The sequence below is a fragment of the Cynocephalus volans genome, chromosome 13 (genome assembly GCF_027409185.1).
Source record: "Cynocephalus volans isolate mCynVol1 chromosome 13, mCynVol1.pri, whole genome shotgun sequence".
NCBI lineage: Eukaryota > Metazoa > Chordata > Mammalia > Dermoptera > Cynocephalidae > Cynocephalus > Cynocephalus volans.
In genome coordinates this window covers 5,732,034-5,751,411 of record NC_084472.1, presented here as the reverse complement: position 1 = coordinate 5,751,411, position 19,378 = coordinate 5,732,034, and the positions used below count along the sequence as shown (strand labels likewise).

Genomic DNA, 19,378 nt, shown 5'->3' with positions numbered 1-19,378 from the left:
GAGACTATTATGGGGAAATCAAATGTTCATAGCAATTGATGCCGTTGTGTGGCAGAATTTCGCATTATTATTTTTTATAATTTATTTTCCAATTTGCCTAAAATGCAAACATTACTTCAAGGGGAAGATAAAATTGTCTTTTTCCTTAAGGGTGTATGTTCAAACTTCTTTGCACCAACCTCTAGCTGGCTGGGCATTAGCAAGACGCAGAGAACTCCCCAGAAACATGGCTTCTACCAACAGTGGAACTGAAAAATCAGCTGTTCTCATTTCCTACTAAAAAATACTTAACCTATAGGTCACTGAGCAAGAGATTAGACTATTTGCCATCAGAACTCAAGTCGCAGTCAGTTGGCACTTAATGCTTCCCAAAACATATACATGCAAACCATCATGTTTTTTTGTACTATGGAAAGGAAAATGACACTTCACCACATTTTTAAAGTTTATTTATTCACGCAATAGTTTAATTTCCCTTGAAAGCTAGAAAATAAAGACCATTTATTTTACTTTCTGATTTTGTTGTTTTTCCATACAGTAAGCACTGATCTTTCCCTAACTTTCCTGAAGGTCAACTTTTGAAAATCTATGCACACACCAAAATCAATGAATAGGAATGTGCAAAGCTCTAGGGAAACTATTACTTGAACGTTTCTAAAGTGGCAGAAGATCACGATTTGGGTATACACCCTATAAAAACTGTTTTCTTTTTCACCTTATTGTTAAAACTTGTTTTCAAAGGGTTACCTATTTTGAAAGATTACAGACCAAAAGTAATTCCCATACCATCTAATATCAATTTTAGGAGACCTTCTGAGCTAAGATACTTGAAAGAGAAATTTAAAATATTTTTCTTTGACCAGAATTTCTGAATTTGATACATACTTTTCTCCAAGTGTCATTTCTTTTTCTCTTAAAGTAATATATCACAGACTCAGAAAATAATTCTTAAATGTGCTTCTTGTTAATACAAGAAGGAGCAAAGTTAAGGTACGTTAGTTATAGAAAGAATAAAGATAGTGCATTTAGTGTCACATATGAACTTAAGGCCTTACTACTTGATTATAATTTCAGTATTAACAACAGTGCATTTCCCTCATGCTTTACATACGCAAATAAGCAGGTAGACAAAACAAAAATTTCTAAACATGTAAAGAACAAAGACAAAACTTAATTTATATATTATCAGCCAATCAATACAGTTGGACTCAAAGTATAACTGCTGATAGTAAAATAATCTGATTACATTTCATAACAGCAATTAAAAAGAATAGAAATGAAGTCTCTTATACAATCAGAGCATCTCCTGATATGTAAAGCAGTTAAGAAGCCCACATATCCTTTGTTTGGAAGATTCTATCCATTTACAATCAAACCCAACCATTGCATAATGCATTTTGTAAGACACCTAAAAATACATTGTATTTTGTTAATGTTTATTTATTACTGATATGGGAGGTATTTCTAGCCTAAACACTAAAACCATACATACACAGAAGACTATTAACAGTAGCCTGGGATACAGTCTTATGATAGGAAATTTCACATACACTTATTAAATAGCCTATCTTATGTTCATTATTTCAGTCATCTGTCAAATTAAGAAAAATTTTTTTCTACAAAGTTACCAGAAAAAGACACTGAGCTAGAGTCAAAAGATCAGATTTCTAGTCCAGTTCTTCTTTTACATATCTGTGACACACAGGGAAAGTTCTCTTAACCTTCCTAAGGCCTCAGATTTCTCAACTATAAAACAAAGGGGTTAAAATGAATTCTAAGGAGCACTCCCACAAAGAGGGATTTTGCTAATTTCTGAGAACTTAATTTTTTTTAAAAAGATAGCTATGAAATATCAAGTTTGAAACTCATCACCAATAGTATTGATTATATAGAGAGCTTTGAATTACTGATTCAAGGAATTACTGATTCTGCATTTATGGGATGAAAATAAGACTTTTTGCATGCTTTTCCAGTTATCAGAAAAGGGGGGGGGTTACAATGACAGTAAAGCACACAGCAATGGAAACAAGACCTGCAGTAGTAGCATGCCAGTAACAGATAGGCATTACCTGTGTTTGTTTTTAGTTAACTTTTACACACAAACAAGGTTTTATAAAAGATACCATACAGCATAATAACACAATACACGGGATCTGAGACATTCAAAACATATTTGAAATGAAAAGGCAACCAGAACACTTTAGAACATTTCAGTCTTTTATAAAATGTGTACACAGACCTGGGCCTAACATACTTCACTGCACCACATCAAGTCCCAAAATCCAATTTCCCTTTCAGGTAGAGTTCATCTTTTCCAAAACCAACACCTATTTTCAAGAATCTAAATTCAGCTGAAAACTGAATGTATTTTTTCTGGTTTCAAAATTTTCTATCCTAGTACAAATAAAATAAATGAAGACATAAGACTAAGTGCAGGAAAGTATCAGACCCTATAATGCATACTTATACTGAAAATATGTTCCACGTGGTTAACAGAAAGATTTACAAAGGATAAAGTCATTTCTCACAAAGAGAATTCCTCAAGTCTTGCTCAGTAATATATTTCCATAACAAATTTCCAAATTTACTTTGAATGTCAAATGGACAAAGAAAAACATCTACTTTTAACTTATTATGAAATACGTTATAAAGGAATAAGAATTATTAGTCTGGTTAAAAAAGTACTTTAAAACCAAGGAGAATAAGTCTTCCTTGAGAAGATACCCCTGATAAGAGCAGGGTAAATTAGACACAATACAGCCACATGACATACACATAAACTCATTAAAATTACACCACTTTTATTCTCGTGGCATTTGCTTATTTTATATTATCTTGAAAACAAACTGATTATTATCTTGCAAAATACCAAAATTATCTTCAAACTTAATCAATTCCTTTCCTTAATAGAATGAGGACTTTTAATTACAAATACTGAAATATCTGAAAGGGTTTCAATGTGAGAAAATTATGCATTATAAATTTCAAATTACCATACAGTGGACTCCCTCATACCCCCTGCCCCCAATGACAAGACAGACACAAATAAGCTATCGAGCAGAATCTGTTAACAGTTTTATTTTTTTTTTATGTTAAATACCATGGGACAGGATATTAAGGATGAAAAACTCAGTCAACAACTGCCTCACAAGGGATAAGAAAAATTCTGCCATGATATTAGCAAAGGTAAAGGAGAAAATTTACACTGTAAGAGGCACCATTTCCCCACAGAATACCTCTTGGCATTTCCTGAATGAGTGGGATTAGCAATCTAAATAAATCATATTTCAAGAGGTAACAGCAACAGATAAAATTTAAAGGGATTATTAAAATAACATTTACAAGACTGAACAATTCTTGAACTCTTATTAAAACCACAAAGAAAGAACAATTCTTTATTTATGAATTTCATAAAGGACTGAATGTGCAACTGACATCTGCTAGTGATGATCTGGTAATATACAATTTGTCCAGTAGCCAAACAGTTTGTTTTTACTGTGTTTTCTAACCATAAGAGATCATTAAAGGCAAAGCCTATATGACGCTGTACACACAAAAAAATGGTCACCGCGGGCCATACTACCAATGAAATGGTAGGTAAACGAATCTTTTTCTGGTCAAGAGGGAAAAAAAAAAGAAATAGCACTCGGCATGCTTCACTCTACAAGATGAATTTCCCTAGAAAGAATCCAATGAAAATGGCTGCAATTACAACAAGAAGTGAAGGAAGAGGACTGGTGACATTATCTCTGAAGGAAGCAGCTGAGGCTGATCCAGGTTTATCCGAATGTGCTACCTTTCTGAGCCTTAAGCCTTCATCCTAGGGGGAAAAAAAAACATGCACAAAAAGAGGTTTTAAAAACAAATATGCATATAATGAGACTAGTGGAGCTAAAAATCTAGCAAGACAGAAAGTAGATCAGTGGTTATAGCTGGGGATGGGAACAGGGATTAACTGCTAACCATGTAAGGAAACTTTCTGGGGGTGATGGAAACATTCTAAAACAGTAGTGATGGCTGCACAATTCTATAAATTTATTAAAAACCACTGAATTGTACATTCACAATGGGTGTCTTCATTCATAATGGGTGTCTTCAATAACACTGATTTTTAAAAATTGGGGCTGAGAAATATATTCCTAAAAAAAAAAATCAGATATAGCTATAATTACATAGGAGGAAAATCCCACTAAAATTAATACAATTAAAGAAGCACATGTGCTCATTTCCAAGGTGGCCCATGGCATTTAAAACTGGTTACACTTGTCCTAGCCCAATCAGTCAAAAACTACCAGGATCGGGTTTACTGACTCATTGCAACTAGAGAAACCACATAGCAGAAGTACAGGGGGAGTATCTTGCCAAAGAGAGACAGGATGCTATAGGATTTGGGAAAAGGGGGGAAGTTTAGGATGAAATTTAAATAACACAGTGTTCTGATATGCTCAAAGAAAGGCAGGAAGGGCTGTGGGTAAAAGGGTCAGGATCAGGTCTGTACTGCAGAGTAGACTGAGAATCCTGTTTCTTCAAAAACTGCAAATTAAGATAGATGTGGAATACTGTATACAGAAATCTCTTATCTGAAGCTCTGCACCTGAATTGGAAACTCAGGCTGCGTTTCTGCACCAGTGACAAAGATCCTCCAGGCAAGAGTGATCTGCTTTATTGTTACTGATATGGTAACAAAGTTTCTCAGTCTATGGTTTTGGGGGACCAGTTTTCTTGAAAGCAGTAATCACTCAAGGCAGGAGGTTGTTAGGACACTGTGTGCAGTGTGACCTTGAGAAAAATACAGATACCTGTTAACTATACAGCTGGCTTTATCTGTGTCGTTATCCAACCTTATTAACGTCAGGACAGATTTTGACTTATTCAGTGCAAGCTAATTTTTATTTTCTCACATGATCCCTCTACTGTGCTTATAAACAAACACTAACTAAAAGAGTACAACTTTGACCTTTAATCACATGAAGGGCATGAAGGAAAGAAAAGAATATGAAGGAAGGCATGAAGGAAAAAAAAGGAATACACCTGATGGCACACTGTTTTATTTACATTACTGGATTTTCTGGAGTTGGATGGGTTTTTTTTTTTTTTGCTCTTATGCTCACTAATCCTGTGTAGAGACAGCAAGGACCATCGGTCCCAGCTACACATCACAAACACCTGAAGAACTTTAAAATACTCCTAGTGATTCTGATTCACTAGGTCTGGGGAGGATCTGGTCATCTGTATTTTTAAAAAGTTCACTAGGTAATTCAGATGCACAGTCTGGATTAAGAACAACATGGCTAGAGGAAATTAAAGGAGTTAGTGATCACACACAAGCATGAAAGCTAATCTGGGAATAAATTATGATGAGCCTGTGTCCTCAATGCTGAAGGGCCTGAAATTAATTTTATAAGCCAGCAGTCTTCAGGGTTCTTTTGTTTTATTTTTTACACAACAGAATCCTCTCTGAAATCAAACCTCATATAGAACATCAGCACATAAAGAGCATAGACCCTGTTTACTCTTCCTATTTTCCAGCTCTGCCCCACCTGTCATTCCAATTGTTTCTACTTCTCCCCTCCCTGCCAAGAGATAAACAGTAGATTTTTTAATACATCTATTGAGCATCCAAAGGAGCACATCCTTCATCAGTATAGACGTGTAGAAGTCATGGCAGATAAAGCAAAAATAACAAAAACCAGCATCCTAAAAACTCCATGGTGTGTGGATACGAAATAAGACAAATTCCTTCCACTATCCAGACAGGTGCTGGGGACAGGGGATCCTTGAGGAGGTACTATGAAATATGAAGAGACAGTCACAAAAACTCAATTCAAAAAATATTTCAGCAAAGGGAGTTCATAGATCAACTCAAGGTATAGTGCCTTTGATTCAGAGTGTAGTTTCTATACAAGATCACATCAAAGAGCAGAAAAATAAACAGATGATACAATCTTCCCATGAACTTTTTCAAGTACCCTTGTTTACGTTTAACAGAAGAAATAATCAAGGGTAGACTAACTGCCATAATTTGGCTTATCTGTTTACATATTTTTTATAATTTACTTTGATGTGAAAAAGCTTCAAACAAGAAATAAAAAGCAATTTAAAGATATTCAAAGCCAAATTATTCAAACTCCACACTTATTCCAATCAGTCCTCCATGTGCTGTGAATGAAAAGATAAATGAAACAGTCCTTGTCCCCAAGGAAATTACTGCCCACTAGAGGGAGAGAGACCTCTAACAAAAAAGAGCAGTAATAGTGGAAATACAAAGGAAACAACAGTGCAAAACAATTTTTCTTCTCTTTTGAGGAGAGAGGATCCCATAAAAGGCTACACTGAAAAGATGATAAGAACTGAGTACTACAAAGTGCATGTGTGTGTGTGCATGTGTGTGTGTGTGCATGTACTGTGCTATGTGAGTCAGTGGGGACAGGATTTGGGGACTTTCCAAAGAGAAGAGATTACACTAAAGCAAAAAAGAGGAGATAAAGAATACTCTAGTCCAACGCTGTCCAATACAAATATAATGTGGCCTTCAAACATGAGCCACATATGTAATTTTAAACTTTCTAATAGCACATTAATAAAGTAAAAAGAAACTGGTAAAATTAATTCCAATGATATATTTGATTCAACTCAACATATCCAAAATACTATTTCAATATGTAACAAAAGAAAAAAGAGACTAAGTCTTCAACAACAGTGTGTATTTTACACTCACAGCAGCACATCTCAATTTGAACAAGCCACATTTCAAGTGCTCAATAGCCCCAAATGACTATTGGCTGTGGTATGGGATACCGCAGTTCTAAGCAGTTGAGTATGACTGGGACACAGAATGTGAAGGATTGTTGAAACAGGAGAGAAAGCTAGCAATGTCACAGGTCAGATCACAAATAACTAGAATGTCTGCTAAGAAAAGGAACTTGCAGGCAATGAGAAGCCATGGCAAGACTGTCAAAAGAGGGTAGGGATGGAGAGCAAAGGCCAGGACATAATCAAACTGGAGAAAAGGAGAAAGAATTGACCAAGGATACATTTTAAAATTAATTGCTAAAATGGCCTAATAATACACTTCCTATACCTTCATTTCAATCAATTTATTTTCAACCACCAGAACTTACTCTCAGGTGTCGATTTTCTTCTGATAGCTTCATCATTTCTCCCTGAAGTCTTTTACATTCTTCCATTAGTTTCCTTGTTTCAGTATCATTGAGTGAAACAATATGTGGTTTTGGCATGGGTCCATCCTGTTTAGATGCATTCAGTGGAACAGCTTTGCTAGGTTCCATATCATTCTGCATTACAAAGATATTAGGAATGTTTAAACTAATCAAATCTCCTTACAGGTTTCAAACAAATAAAAACATAAATTCCACATCTTTCTTTTCAAAGAAATTCTTTAAATGAAAAGTTCTGACAATTTTCCATTTCATTAATAAGAATTTTTTTTAAATACCAAATGTTATTGTCACCAGTGAATAATTTTCAAAGACTAAAGTCAAAATAAGCAGCCCACTCCCTCCTCTACTCCCATAACCCTTGGCACTTACCTCTACTGTAGCACTCATCATACATATTATTAATATATTTTTGAGTTCTCTCCTACAATACTCTAAAGACTGAGAGAGCAGGAGCCATTTCTCTTTGTATTTAACCCTAAACGCAGCAATTTGGCCATTGGTAGTTATTCAACAAAAGTATGCTGAATGAATGACGCCAACCCAAATCCACATGTGATCGTCATTTTTAGTACTCTGACTCTGCTATTCAAATAAGGTTCTGGGGGGTAAGGGATATTATCATAATCATTCCAATGAATTTAGAAGCTACCTAAGAAAAAACATTAAAAAACCTAATTTCTATTAATGGAAAAAAATAACTGAAGGATATACTGAAAGGGAAATAAACACAAACACATCACTGCAATAAAAGAGGAGGAAAGAGAGTTAAGTCTATGATCTCAAACTCATACATAAATGATTCTTTCAAATCATTAGTAACACTGTTTGCTTTAATCCATGTGATTCAATATCACGGTAGTAACTTAAGACCCTTTTAAGACTATGAGCCCCCAAATCGTAACTCTTACCAATACTTAAGCATTTAAAGCTAGTGGTAAAGGCCTAGAGATTAATAACTATGGTAGTACCTAAGTATTCCTGAGCCTGTGGTCTAAAGTGCCTCGACATCCTTCATCTTAACATCATTTATGCCACCACACACCATAACGATATTATTGTAAAAAGTCTTTTGTCATTTTAATTAAATTTTTACTTGCTACAAAAATTTTTTAGATAAAGACAAACCTGCTTTACTCAGATATAAACTGCTAATAAAGATATTTACAAAATCAACTTCATGGCATTCCACAATAAGCATTTATAAGATTAGAGGCTATACACACTTACCATGCCATCCATCCCAGCTGCCAAATTTATATTAAGTGTAAAGAAACTGTTCAAGGGGCAAAACTAGTATTTCTTATGAAGGAGATGCGGTCAGATCAGTACGCATAAATCCATGTGAAAATTAATTATGTTACGAGGTTCTAATGTACAGCACTATACATTTGACCTGCCAGCAGATTTTTCCATTTTTCTTCAGGCTTCATGGTTAAGAAGGGTTTTTAAGAAGCCCATTTCAATTTCTTCTATGAGTTTTTCTCTTGCTAGCTTTCTAGTTCTTCACTCTAATCGCCCCTACCCCCAATCAATCCTCTGTTTCAGATTCTCTGCAAATATTCTTTCCTACTCCTTTCCTTAATAACAATTAAAATTCATTTCAAAATGATTTTTCAAGTATGCTCAAATTCCATCCTAGCACAAGTCCCACTTTTGATAATGAGGGTGGCATGCTGCCTTCCTCTGTAAAGGAGGAGGCAATGGCAACAACCAGCAACTGAAGGATGTTTAGGTTTTGATTAAGAACTGGAAAATATATATATACTTATATCAGAAAATTGACTAAAAAATTAAGAGGATATATACATGAGGCCAACAGTGTGAAGAATCACCAAGCTCTTCACACTGGATTTTTATTTTCAAATAAATTCTTGAAATTCTAGAAAACTAAAAATTATGAGATGGAAGGAGAGGAAATCATGCCCCATCATCTCATCAATGAACACAACTATTACTTATACCATCTTCCAACAGTTTCATATGCACATTTTATAAAATCAGCATACGTATGTCATCTTACTTTACTCATTTATATGCACATCTCTTCATTATTATTTTTAATGACACAGTATGTCATTAAATATTCTATTCTGTACCTCACCAAAATTACTTAAACATTTCACTTTTGTTAGACATTTGGTGGGCAGCTTCCCATTCTTTGGGATTTTAAATAGCATGTCAGTTATCTTCTCATGCTTACAGAATTAGATTTTTCTCTTTTTATTAGTTTTTCTTTATGATGTTATATCTCTTTTATAACAATAAGAAGAAATGCCATAACCAATTTGTGGAGCATAAACATAAGATTAGAATGCAAACAACATAGTGAAGCTTAAACACACTTCAAATGTGAGCCAATAAGTCATGAAACAAGTTACACAGAATACAGTTATATCACTATTCAGGACCCCTACAAACCAGTCAACATACAAAGGAGATGCAAAGAAATCTAATTTATTTATGTACATTTAAATTATAAGCATATATAACCTAACTTAGTTGGGGGTTAAAAGGGGGGAAGGGAGGAGGTGGCTGAGTCATTGACGTAGTTGACAATCTGAAGAGCCTGATGGGAAACGGTTTTAAGAAGGTAAGATTTTGAGTATATTCTTCCATTCAGGAGCTCCATTACTAAGGTTTGGCTCCAGGAAAACAGCTGTTCCTTGAGGGTTGCTTCAGACTAGTCCAGAAAGAGGAGACTAGTTGTTCTGAGAACCAGGAAACAAGAAAACTAGAAGAATTTAACATGCTATGGCTCTTAGTAAACTGATGAACAGTAACATTCCATTAACATCATATTTAACAATGTAACTCGGAATAAGCTGAAAGGTCAACGCTGTGTGTCAATTAAGACAAGACAATATAACCATATCTTTACACTCCCCACTATTTTACATTATTTAGCCTATCTGCAGTAATCCTTCTCCATCTATGATTTGCACACCTCTATATTCCTTTTTAACAACCATCAGAATTTCAACTCCAATATTCCAAGTAATTCTACTGGGGGTTATTAGAAAAAGAGAAAGCTAGGGATTGGAAATAGAACAGGAAAGGTAAAAGATAACGCAGAGTAGGTGTTTGCAATGAAGCTCTGGGAAGAAGAAAGGAGCTGAATGACATTATCATGGGGCTACATTCTCATGACTATTATGAGTAAGAGATGTAAATGTACATAAAGGGAGTTAAGAGGCATGAATTGTCAGAGGCAGAAGTCTTAATCTGTGAATTGAGAGACAGTAATTGAATAACAAGGTTATCTAAAGATTTTTTTTTCACTCTAAACAACTAATTTATTGTTTCTCTAGGACCACGATTCCCAGAAGTAAATAACTCCAAATCATAAAATCAAAAAAAGTATTAAACATTTAGATAAAGGATCATATTCTTTTTAAAGTCTTAGTGTGCGCATCGTCTGCAAAGCCAAATCAAAGTATAATAAGCAACCCATTAAATAAAACTGTGGAGTTCCTTAAGTTTCCAGTAAGCAAAAAATGGTAAAGGGAATCACATACACCTCTATTATGTCACTGTTATCTTACTGATGTGCTGTCATTTTACCTGAGTGAATGTTAAGTACACACGTACACACACACACAAGCATTAATAAGTTCTTTAAGGCTTTAGCCAAATTCTCCTGCTTTGGCACACTGGAAATAACCAACAATGATAGTTACAGGGAGGTTACTATACAGGGTGAATATCCCTTATTCAAAATGCTTAGGACCAGAAATGTTTCAGATTTCGAATTTCTTTTGGATTTTTGGAGTTATTTGCATTATACTTACCAGTTCAGAAAATCTGCAAGTCCGAAATGCTCCAATGAGCATTTCCTTTGAGTATCATGTACGTGCTCAAAAAGTTTAGAATTCTGGAGAATTTCAGATTTTCAGATTAGGGATACTAAAACCTGTATTTGTATTTGATAACAAAATATTGAAGGAAGTGCTTTTTACAAGGGTATAGGGAAAATACAGCCAAAAAGTCAAGTTAAGAAACAAGGGGAACAGAGTCAAACAGGATATCTGTGGTTATGCACCTGGGCCCCGGCCCGAGGCAAAGGGCGGATAGTTCCCAGAAATAGACAAGTCAGTTAAAGTTTCAAGAGTGCCCCTCAGCTGTTTCAAGGACTCCCACTTGACCGAAGTTCACCCCTGGCTTGATTTAAACTAACCAATTACCTTGCTTCTCGCTTCTGTACCCGCGCTTTTTGCTATAAAAAGGACCCAGGAGCTCTACTCGGCGCGCCAGTCTTTCGAAAGACTGAGTCGCCCGGGTACCTGTGTGTTCAATAAACCTCTTGTTTTTGCATCCGAAGCCGTGGTCTCGCTGTTCCTTGGGAGGGTCTCCCTGAACTGACTGACTACCCACTGCGGGAGTCTTTCATTTGGGGGCTCGTCCGGGATCGGAGACCCCCACCCAGGGACCACCGACCCACCAACGGGAGGTAAGCTGGCCAGCAGTCGTTCTGTGTCTCGTTTCTGTGTCTCGTCTCTGTGTCTGACTCAGTGATTTCGACTGTCTTTTCTGAGCGCGCGCATTTTGGTTTCAGTTTGTTCCGGGTTAGTCGCTCTGGGAGCGAAGTGCGGGTAGCGAACAGACGTGTTCGGGGGCTCGCCACCCGGCAATCCTGGGAGACGTCCCAGGATCAGGGGAGGACCAGGGACGCCTGGTGGACCCCTTGGCAGAGGATTATTGTGTTTTGGTCTCACCGCGTCTCGGGAGGCGCGCTCTGCCATCGGACTCTTTCTTCTATTTCTACGGCACTCGGTCTCGTCGCCGTTTCTGGTTTCTTTTTGTCTTAGTTGTGATAGGTCTTTGCGTCGTCGTTCCCCTATTGGAAATTTTCGAGATGGGGCAAAGTGCCCTTACGCCCCTCTCCCTTACTCTAGATCATTGGAAAGATGTCAAAGCCAGGGCTCACAATCTGTCCATGGAGATCAAAAAAGGAAAATGGCAGACTTTCTGTTCGTCTGAGTGGCCCACATTCGGCGTAGGTTGGCCGCCAGAGGGAACCTTTGATCTTACTGTCATTTTTGCAGTTAAAAAGATTGTTTTTCAGGAGACCGGAGGACACCCGGACCAGGTTGCCTGTGTCGTGGTATGGCAAGACCTCGCCCAGAATCCCCCTCCCTGGGTGCCACCCTCCAGCAAAGTCGCTGTTGTTTCGGGATCAGAAAATACTCAAAGGCCACCTACAAGGAAGCCTTCCGCCCCTCCCCAACCCCCCGTCCTCCCGACACCAGATGACCTATTTTCTCTCTCTGAAACCCCACCTTACCCGGCGGCTCCGCTGCCCCCTCTGGCCCCTCAGGGAAACAGATCGGCACCAGGCCGAGCGCCCGGTGATCCTAGCCCTGAGGGACCGGCTGCGGGGACTAGGAGCCGCCAACCTCGCAGTCCGAGAGACGGCTCCGGTCCTGACTCCACCGTAGCTTTGCCCCTCCGAGCCATAGGGCCCCCAGCTGAGCCTAATGGCTTGGTCCCTCTACAGTATTGGCCTTTTTCCTCAGCAGATCTTTACAATTGGAAGTCTAACCACCCGTCTTTTTCTGAAAAACCAGCAGGACTCACGGGACTTCTTGAGTCCCTTATGTTCTCTCACCAGCCCACTTGGGACGATTGCCAACAGCTACTCCAGATCCTCTTCACCACTGAAGAGCGAGAAAGGATTCTTCTGGAGGCCCGCAAGAACGTTCTCGGGGACAACGGGGCCCCTACACAACTCGAGAACCTCATTAATGAGGCCTTCCCCCTCAATCGACCTCAATGGGATTACAACACGGCCGAAGGTAGGGAGCGTCTTCTGGTCTACCGCCGGACTCTAGTGGCAGGTCTCAAAGGGGCAGCCCGGCGCCCCACCAATTTGGCTAAGGTAAGAGAGGTCTTGCAGGGACCGGTAGAACCCCCCTCGGTTTTCTTGGAACGCCTGATGGAGGCATATAGGAGATACACTCCGTTTGACCCCTCTTCTGAGGGACAGCAGGCGGCAGTTGCAATGGCCTTCATCGGACAGGCAGCCCCAGATATCAAGAAAAAGTTGCAGAGGCTAGAGGGGCTCCAAGATTATTCCTTACAAGATTTAGTGAGAGAGGCAGAAAAGGTGTACCACAAGAGAGAGACAGAAGAGGAAAAACAAGAAAGAGAAAAAAGAGAGACAGAAGAGAGAGAGAGACGGCGCGATAGGCGCCAAGAAAAAAACTTGACTAGGATTTTGGCCGCAGTGGTAGGTGAAAGAGGGTCTAGAGATAGGCAGACAGGGAACCTGAGCAACCGGGCAAAGAAAACACCTAGGGATGGAAGACCCCCTCTAGACAAAGACCAATGCGCGTACTGTAAAGAGAAGGGTCACTGGGCAAGAGAATGTCCCCGGAAAAAGAACATCAGAGAAGCCAAGGTTCTATCCCTAGATGACTAGGGGAGTCGGGGTTCGGACCCCCTCCCCGAACCTAGGGTAACACTGACTGTGGAGGGGACCCCCATCGAGTTTCTGGTCGATACCGGGGCTGAACATTCGGTGTTGACCCAACCCATGGGGAAGGTAGGGTCCAGGCGGACAGTCGTAGTAGGAGCAACCGGCAGCAAAGTCTACCCCTGGACCACACAAAGACTTTTAAAGGTTGGACATAAACAAGTGACCCATTCCTTTTTGGTCATACCTGAGTGCCCTGCTCCTCTGTTGGGCCGGGACATTCTGACCAAACTAAAGGCCCAAATCCAGTTTTCTACAGAGGGCCCACAAGTAACATGGGGAGATCACTCTACCATGTGCTTGGTCCTAAACCTAGAAGAAGAATACCGGCTGTATGAAAAGCCGGCCTCTCCCTCCATCGACCCATCCTGGCTCCAACTTTTTCCCACCGTATGGGCAGAAAAGACAGGTATGGGACTGGCCAATAACGTCCCACCAGTAGTAGTAGAGCTGAAATCGGGTGCCTCACCGGTGGCCGTCCGACAGTATCCAATGACTAAAGAAGCCCGGGAAGGCATCAGACCCCACATCCAAAGGTTCTTAGACCTAGGGGTCTTAGTGCCCTGCCAGTCGCCCTGGAACACCCCTCTGCTACCAGTAAAAAAGCCAGGGACCAATGACTATCGGCCAGTCCAAGACTTGAGAGAAATTAACAAAAGGGTGCAAGACATTCATCCCTCAGTCCCAAACCCATACAGCCTCCTGAGTTCCCTTCCGCCTAGTCACACTTGGTACTCAGTCTTGGATCTCAAGGATGCCTTTTTTTTGCCTCAAACTACACCCCAACAGCCAGCCACTGTTCGCGTTCGAGTGGAGAGACCCAGAAAAAGGTAACGCTGGTCAGCTGACCTGGACACGGCTGCCACAGGGGTTCAAGAACTCACCCACTCTCTTCGACGAGGCCCTCCACCGGGATTTAACTCCTTTTAGGGCTCTCAACCCCCAGGTCATATTACTCCAATATGTGGACGACCTCCTAGTGGCAGCTCCCACATATGAAGGCTGCAAAAGAGGGACACAAAAGCTCTTGCAGGAACTGAGTAAGTTGGGGTACCGGGTATCAGCTAAAAAGGCCCAGTTATGCCAGAAGGAGGTCACCTATTTGGGGTACCTGCTCAAAGAGGGAAAAAGATGGCTGACCGCGGCCCGGAAAGCTACAGTTATGAAGATCCCCACTCCCACAACCCCCAGGCAGGTCCGCGAATTTCTGGGTACTGCCGGATTCTGCAGGCTCTGGATTCCTGGGTTTGCTTCCCTGGCTGCACCCTTGTACCCCCTGACAAGGGAAAACATTCCTTTTACCTGGACTGAGGAGCATCAAAAGGCTTTTGACCACATAAAAAAAGCCTTGCTGTCTGCCCCCGCCTTGGCTCTCCCAGACCTCACCAAACCATTTACTCTATACGTAGATGAAAGAGCCGGTGTAGCCCGAGGAGTGCTTACTCAGACCCTAGGACCATGGCGACGGCCAGTAGCTTATCTATCAAAAAAACTGGATCCAGTGGCCAGTGGGTGGCCAACCTGCCTAAAAGCGGTTGCTGCAGTGGCACTCCTCCTCAAAGACGCTGATAAGTTAACCTTGGGGCAAAATGTGACTGTGATTGCTTCCCACAGCCTCGAAAGTATTGTGCGGCAGCCCCCCAATCGGTGGATGACCAATGCCAGAATGACTCATTACCAGAGTTTGCTGCTAAACGAAAGGATATCTTTCGCGCCCCCTGCTGTCCTGAACCCAGCTACCCTACTACCAGTCGAGTCAGAATCCACCCCAGTACACCAATGCTCAGAAATCCTTGCTGAAGAAGCTGGGACTCGACGGGACCTGAAGGACCAGCCATTGCCCGGAGTGCCTGCCTGGTATACAGACGGTAGCAGCTTCATTGTGGAAGGTAAGCGGAGAGCAGGGGCCGCCATCGTAGATGGCAAACGGACGGTATGGGCAAGCAGCCTGCCAGAAGGGACATCAGCCCAGAAGGCCGAGCTAATCGCCTTGACGCAGGCATTACGCCTAGCCGAAGGAAAAAACATCAACATCTACACGGACAGCAGGTCGCCATTATCCACTGCCCGGGCCACCAGAGAGGAAATAACCCTGTGGCGGCCGGGAACCGGAGGGCCGACGAGGCTGCAAAACAAGCCGCCCTGTCGGTCAGGGTGCTAGCAGAAACTATAAAGCTTCAAGAGCCAATCGAGCCTGCTCAAGCTAGGACCAAGCCAAGAGAGCTCACTCCTGACCAGGGAAAAGAATTCATTTAGCGGTTACATCAGCTAACACACTTAGGACCAGAAAAGCTCCTTCAACTAACGAGCCGCACCAGCCTCTCCATCCCGAATCTCCGGTCCACCGTTCAAGAAGTCGCCAATCGGTGTCCGGCTTGTGCCATGACTAATGCGACTACCACCTACCGAGAGACCGGAAAAAGACAACGGGGAGATCGACCCGGCGTATACTGGGAAGTAGACTTTACAGAGGTAAAGCCTGGCCGGTATGGGAACAGGTATCTGCTAGTATTTGTAGATACTTTCTCTGGATGGGTAGAAGCTTTCCCTACCAAAACTGAAACGGCCCTGACTGTATGTAAAAAGATACTAGAAGAAATCCTGCCCCGTTTCGGGATCCCTAAGGTGATCGGGTCAGATAATGGCCCAGCCTTTGTTGCTCAGGTAAGCCAGGGACTGGCCACACAACTGGGAATAAATTGGAAATTACATTGTGCGTATAGGCCCCAGAGCTCAGGTCAAGTAGAGAGAATGAATAGAACCATCAAAGAGACCTTAACTAAATTGGCCTTAGAGACCGGTGGAAAAGACTGGGTGGCCCTCCTTCCCTTAGCGCTGTTCAGAGCCAGGAATACCCCTGGCCAGCTTGGTCTGACCCCTTATGAAATCCTCCACGGGGGACCCCCCCCCATACTTGAGTTGGGAGGAACACTGGGTCCCGATGATAACTTTCTTCCTGTCTTATTTACTCACTTAAAGGCTTTAGAAGTTGTAAAAACCCAGATCTGGGACCAGATCAAGGAGGTATACGAGCCAGGTGCCGTGGCCATCCCTCATCCGTTCCAGGTCGGAGACCAAGTGCTGGTCAGACGCCATCGACCCAGCAACCTTGAGCCTCGGTGGAAAGGCCCGTATCTGGTATTGCTGACCACCCCGACCGCAGTAAAAGTTGATGGCATTGCAGCCTGGGTACATGCTTCTCACCTCAAGCCTGCGCCACCCTCCGTACCAGATGAATCCTGGGAGCTGGAGAGGACTGATAATCCTCTTAAGTTGCGCATTCGGCGGCGGCGGAGCAAGCCTACCAAGTAATAACCCTAACCAGCCCAACACCCTCACCTGGCAGGTACTGTCCCAAACTGGAAAGGTTGTCTGGTTCAAGACAGAAGTCCACCCCCTTTGGACTTGGTGGCCCTCCCTTACCCCTGATATATGTGCCCTGGCGGCGGGTCTCGAGGCTTGGGATATTCCAGAAATTGATGCACCGGCCTCTAAAAGAGTCAGGCCTCCTGACTCAAACTATGAAAATGCTTATAACCAGATCAAATAACTCCCCTTGGTTGACCACCCTACTGTCAACCATCGCCGGACCCCTATTACTCCTCCTTCTGTTGTTCACCCTTGGGCCCTACGTCATCAATAGACTAGTCCAATTCATCAATGATAGGGTAAGTGCAGTTAAGATTCTGGTCCTTAGGCAAAAATACCAAACCTTAAATGGCGAAGATAACTTTTAATTCCGCTCTAAGATTAGAGCGATCCACAAGAGAAATGGGGGAATGAAGGAAGTGCTTTTTACAAGGGTATAGGGAAAATACAGCCAAAAAGTCAAGTTAAGAAACAAGGGGAACAGAGTCAAACAGGATATCTGTGGTTATGCACCTGGGCCCCGGCCCGAGGCAAAGGGCGGATAGTTCCCAGAAATAGACAAGTCAGTTAAAGTTTCAAGAGTGCCCCTCAGCTGTTTCAAGGACTCCCACTTGACCGAAGTTCACCCCTGGCTTGATTTAAACTAACCAATTACCTTGCTTCTCGCTTCTGTACCCGCGCTTTTTGCTATAAAAAGGACCCAGGAGCTCTACTCGGCGCGCCAGTCTTTCGAAAGACTGAGTCGCCCGGGTACCTGTGTGTTCAATAAACCTCTTGTTTTTGCATCCGAAGCCGTGGTCTCGCTGTTCCTTGGGAGGGTCTCCCTGAACTGACTGACTACCCACTGCGGGAGTCTTTCAATATAAAGTAGTAATTTCATTTACCTTTTTAAAATATAAACACAAGTACTTGCCCAAAGAGCAATGTGTGCCAGTTCCTACCTTTACTGCTATACCTGTTATCCTATTCAAAACAAGCTACAAACTCCTTTTAGAGTATGCTCCACACACCTCAGTCACAGGAAAAATTACACCCACTTCATCATAATGTTCACACGTACACTTGTCCTGCTCACTAGTGAGATTTTATTAAGCACTACAAATGCTTTTTTTAGAACAGAATATTTTATGTGCATGATTTTTAAGTGCTTTGTGATTCTACTGTAATTTTGAACATAGTTGAAAATTCAATTCTATTTACTTCATATAATACACTCACAATACCACTTATCTGCTAGGTATCTACATTAACTTAACCATTAACACTAGGAGACTCCTAAGTCTGTTAGCTCCCTATGACAAACCTTTTGCTTCTCCTGTTTGAACACATTGAGTTCCCTGGGGTCATTCTTGGTTAGACAACTTGCAGGTGTTGCAACTGTGTTGTTGATGCTGCTCATTGAAGTGACAGTCAGAGCAGTCCCTGGAGGAGTTATACCCTGAGATGGCATGGGAAACATATTCTCAGATTCGCATCAAACTCTGATTTCTCCTGCATGATAATGGGAATGACTGACACAGAAGGTATTAGGCACTAAAACATTCATATTTTACTCTATAAAAATGTGCTGTGCATAAGAAACAATACTAATAAATAATAGCTATGTTAAAACAGGAAGTACAAAAGTTTCTATTAGCTTTTTTATTTCCCAAACAAAATTAGCTATGATATAGTTGCATTATGTTCACTTATTAAATGTATATACTTTATTAAATTTATGCTAGCCTCATGATGCCCTAAAATGAGTATCTTCTAAAGCAAACTTTGTGGCTCTTAATTTTTCTTTTTTTACTAATTAATACTTTTCAATATCTGAAAAACACAGAATTGCACATTTTCTTACCTTTGATAACATACAACATGATCATGTTTTTCCCTCTGAGGTTCAAAAATGTAATAATAGATAAACCTTATACTCAAAAGCTCCCCAATACACACACGTGCGCACGTGCGTGCACACACACACACACATCCCAGGCCAATAAACAAAGACTCATATAACGTCCTGTTTAGTATACCATTTACTCCACAGTTCTCTTCCTATCTTCTCAAATTTCTTTAATACAGATAAAAAGAACATTATACAAAAAGATTAGAAAGGACTCTGAAACACTTGTTGATATCCAATCTGTTTTTTGTTTCAACAGAATATAATGTATATTTAACTACGAAATGACTTATACGTAACACCCCTGAAATTCCTGTTCTTTTCAGCCCTTCAGTCTTCATGAAAACAAATTAGCATTTTTTTTCCAGAAAATATCAGATGATAGAATGAAGGGTATAAATGATATGCAATACATTTAAGAAATCTGGAAAATGTCAAGTAAAGTTAGGGCCTCAGAAACATTTTTTA

At 40.9% G+C, this 19,378-nt stretch overlaps 1 protein-coding gene across 1 annotated transcript in view; it reads right to left on the bottom strand.

Moving 5' to 3' along the window:
* Positions 1 to 3,051: 3,051 nt before the first annotated feature.
* Positions 3,052 to 19,378, bottom strand: part of VAPA (VAMP associated protein A) — a 48,083-nt gene continuing 31,756 nt past the window's right edge. The window contains exons 5-6 of the mRNA XM_063076556.1: positions 7,122 to 7,295; positions 3,052 to 3,820 (exon numbers count right to left, since the gene is read on the bottom strand). Of these exons, the coding sequence (XP_062932626.1) occupies positions 3,662 to 3,820; positions 7,122 to 7,295 (333 nt within the window). The 3' untranslated portion in view covers positions 3,052 to 3,661. The remainder of the gene's footprint in view (positions 3,821 to 7,121; positions 7,296 to 19,378) is intronic.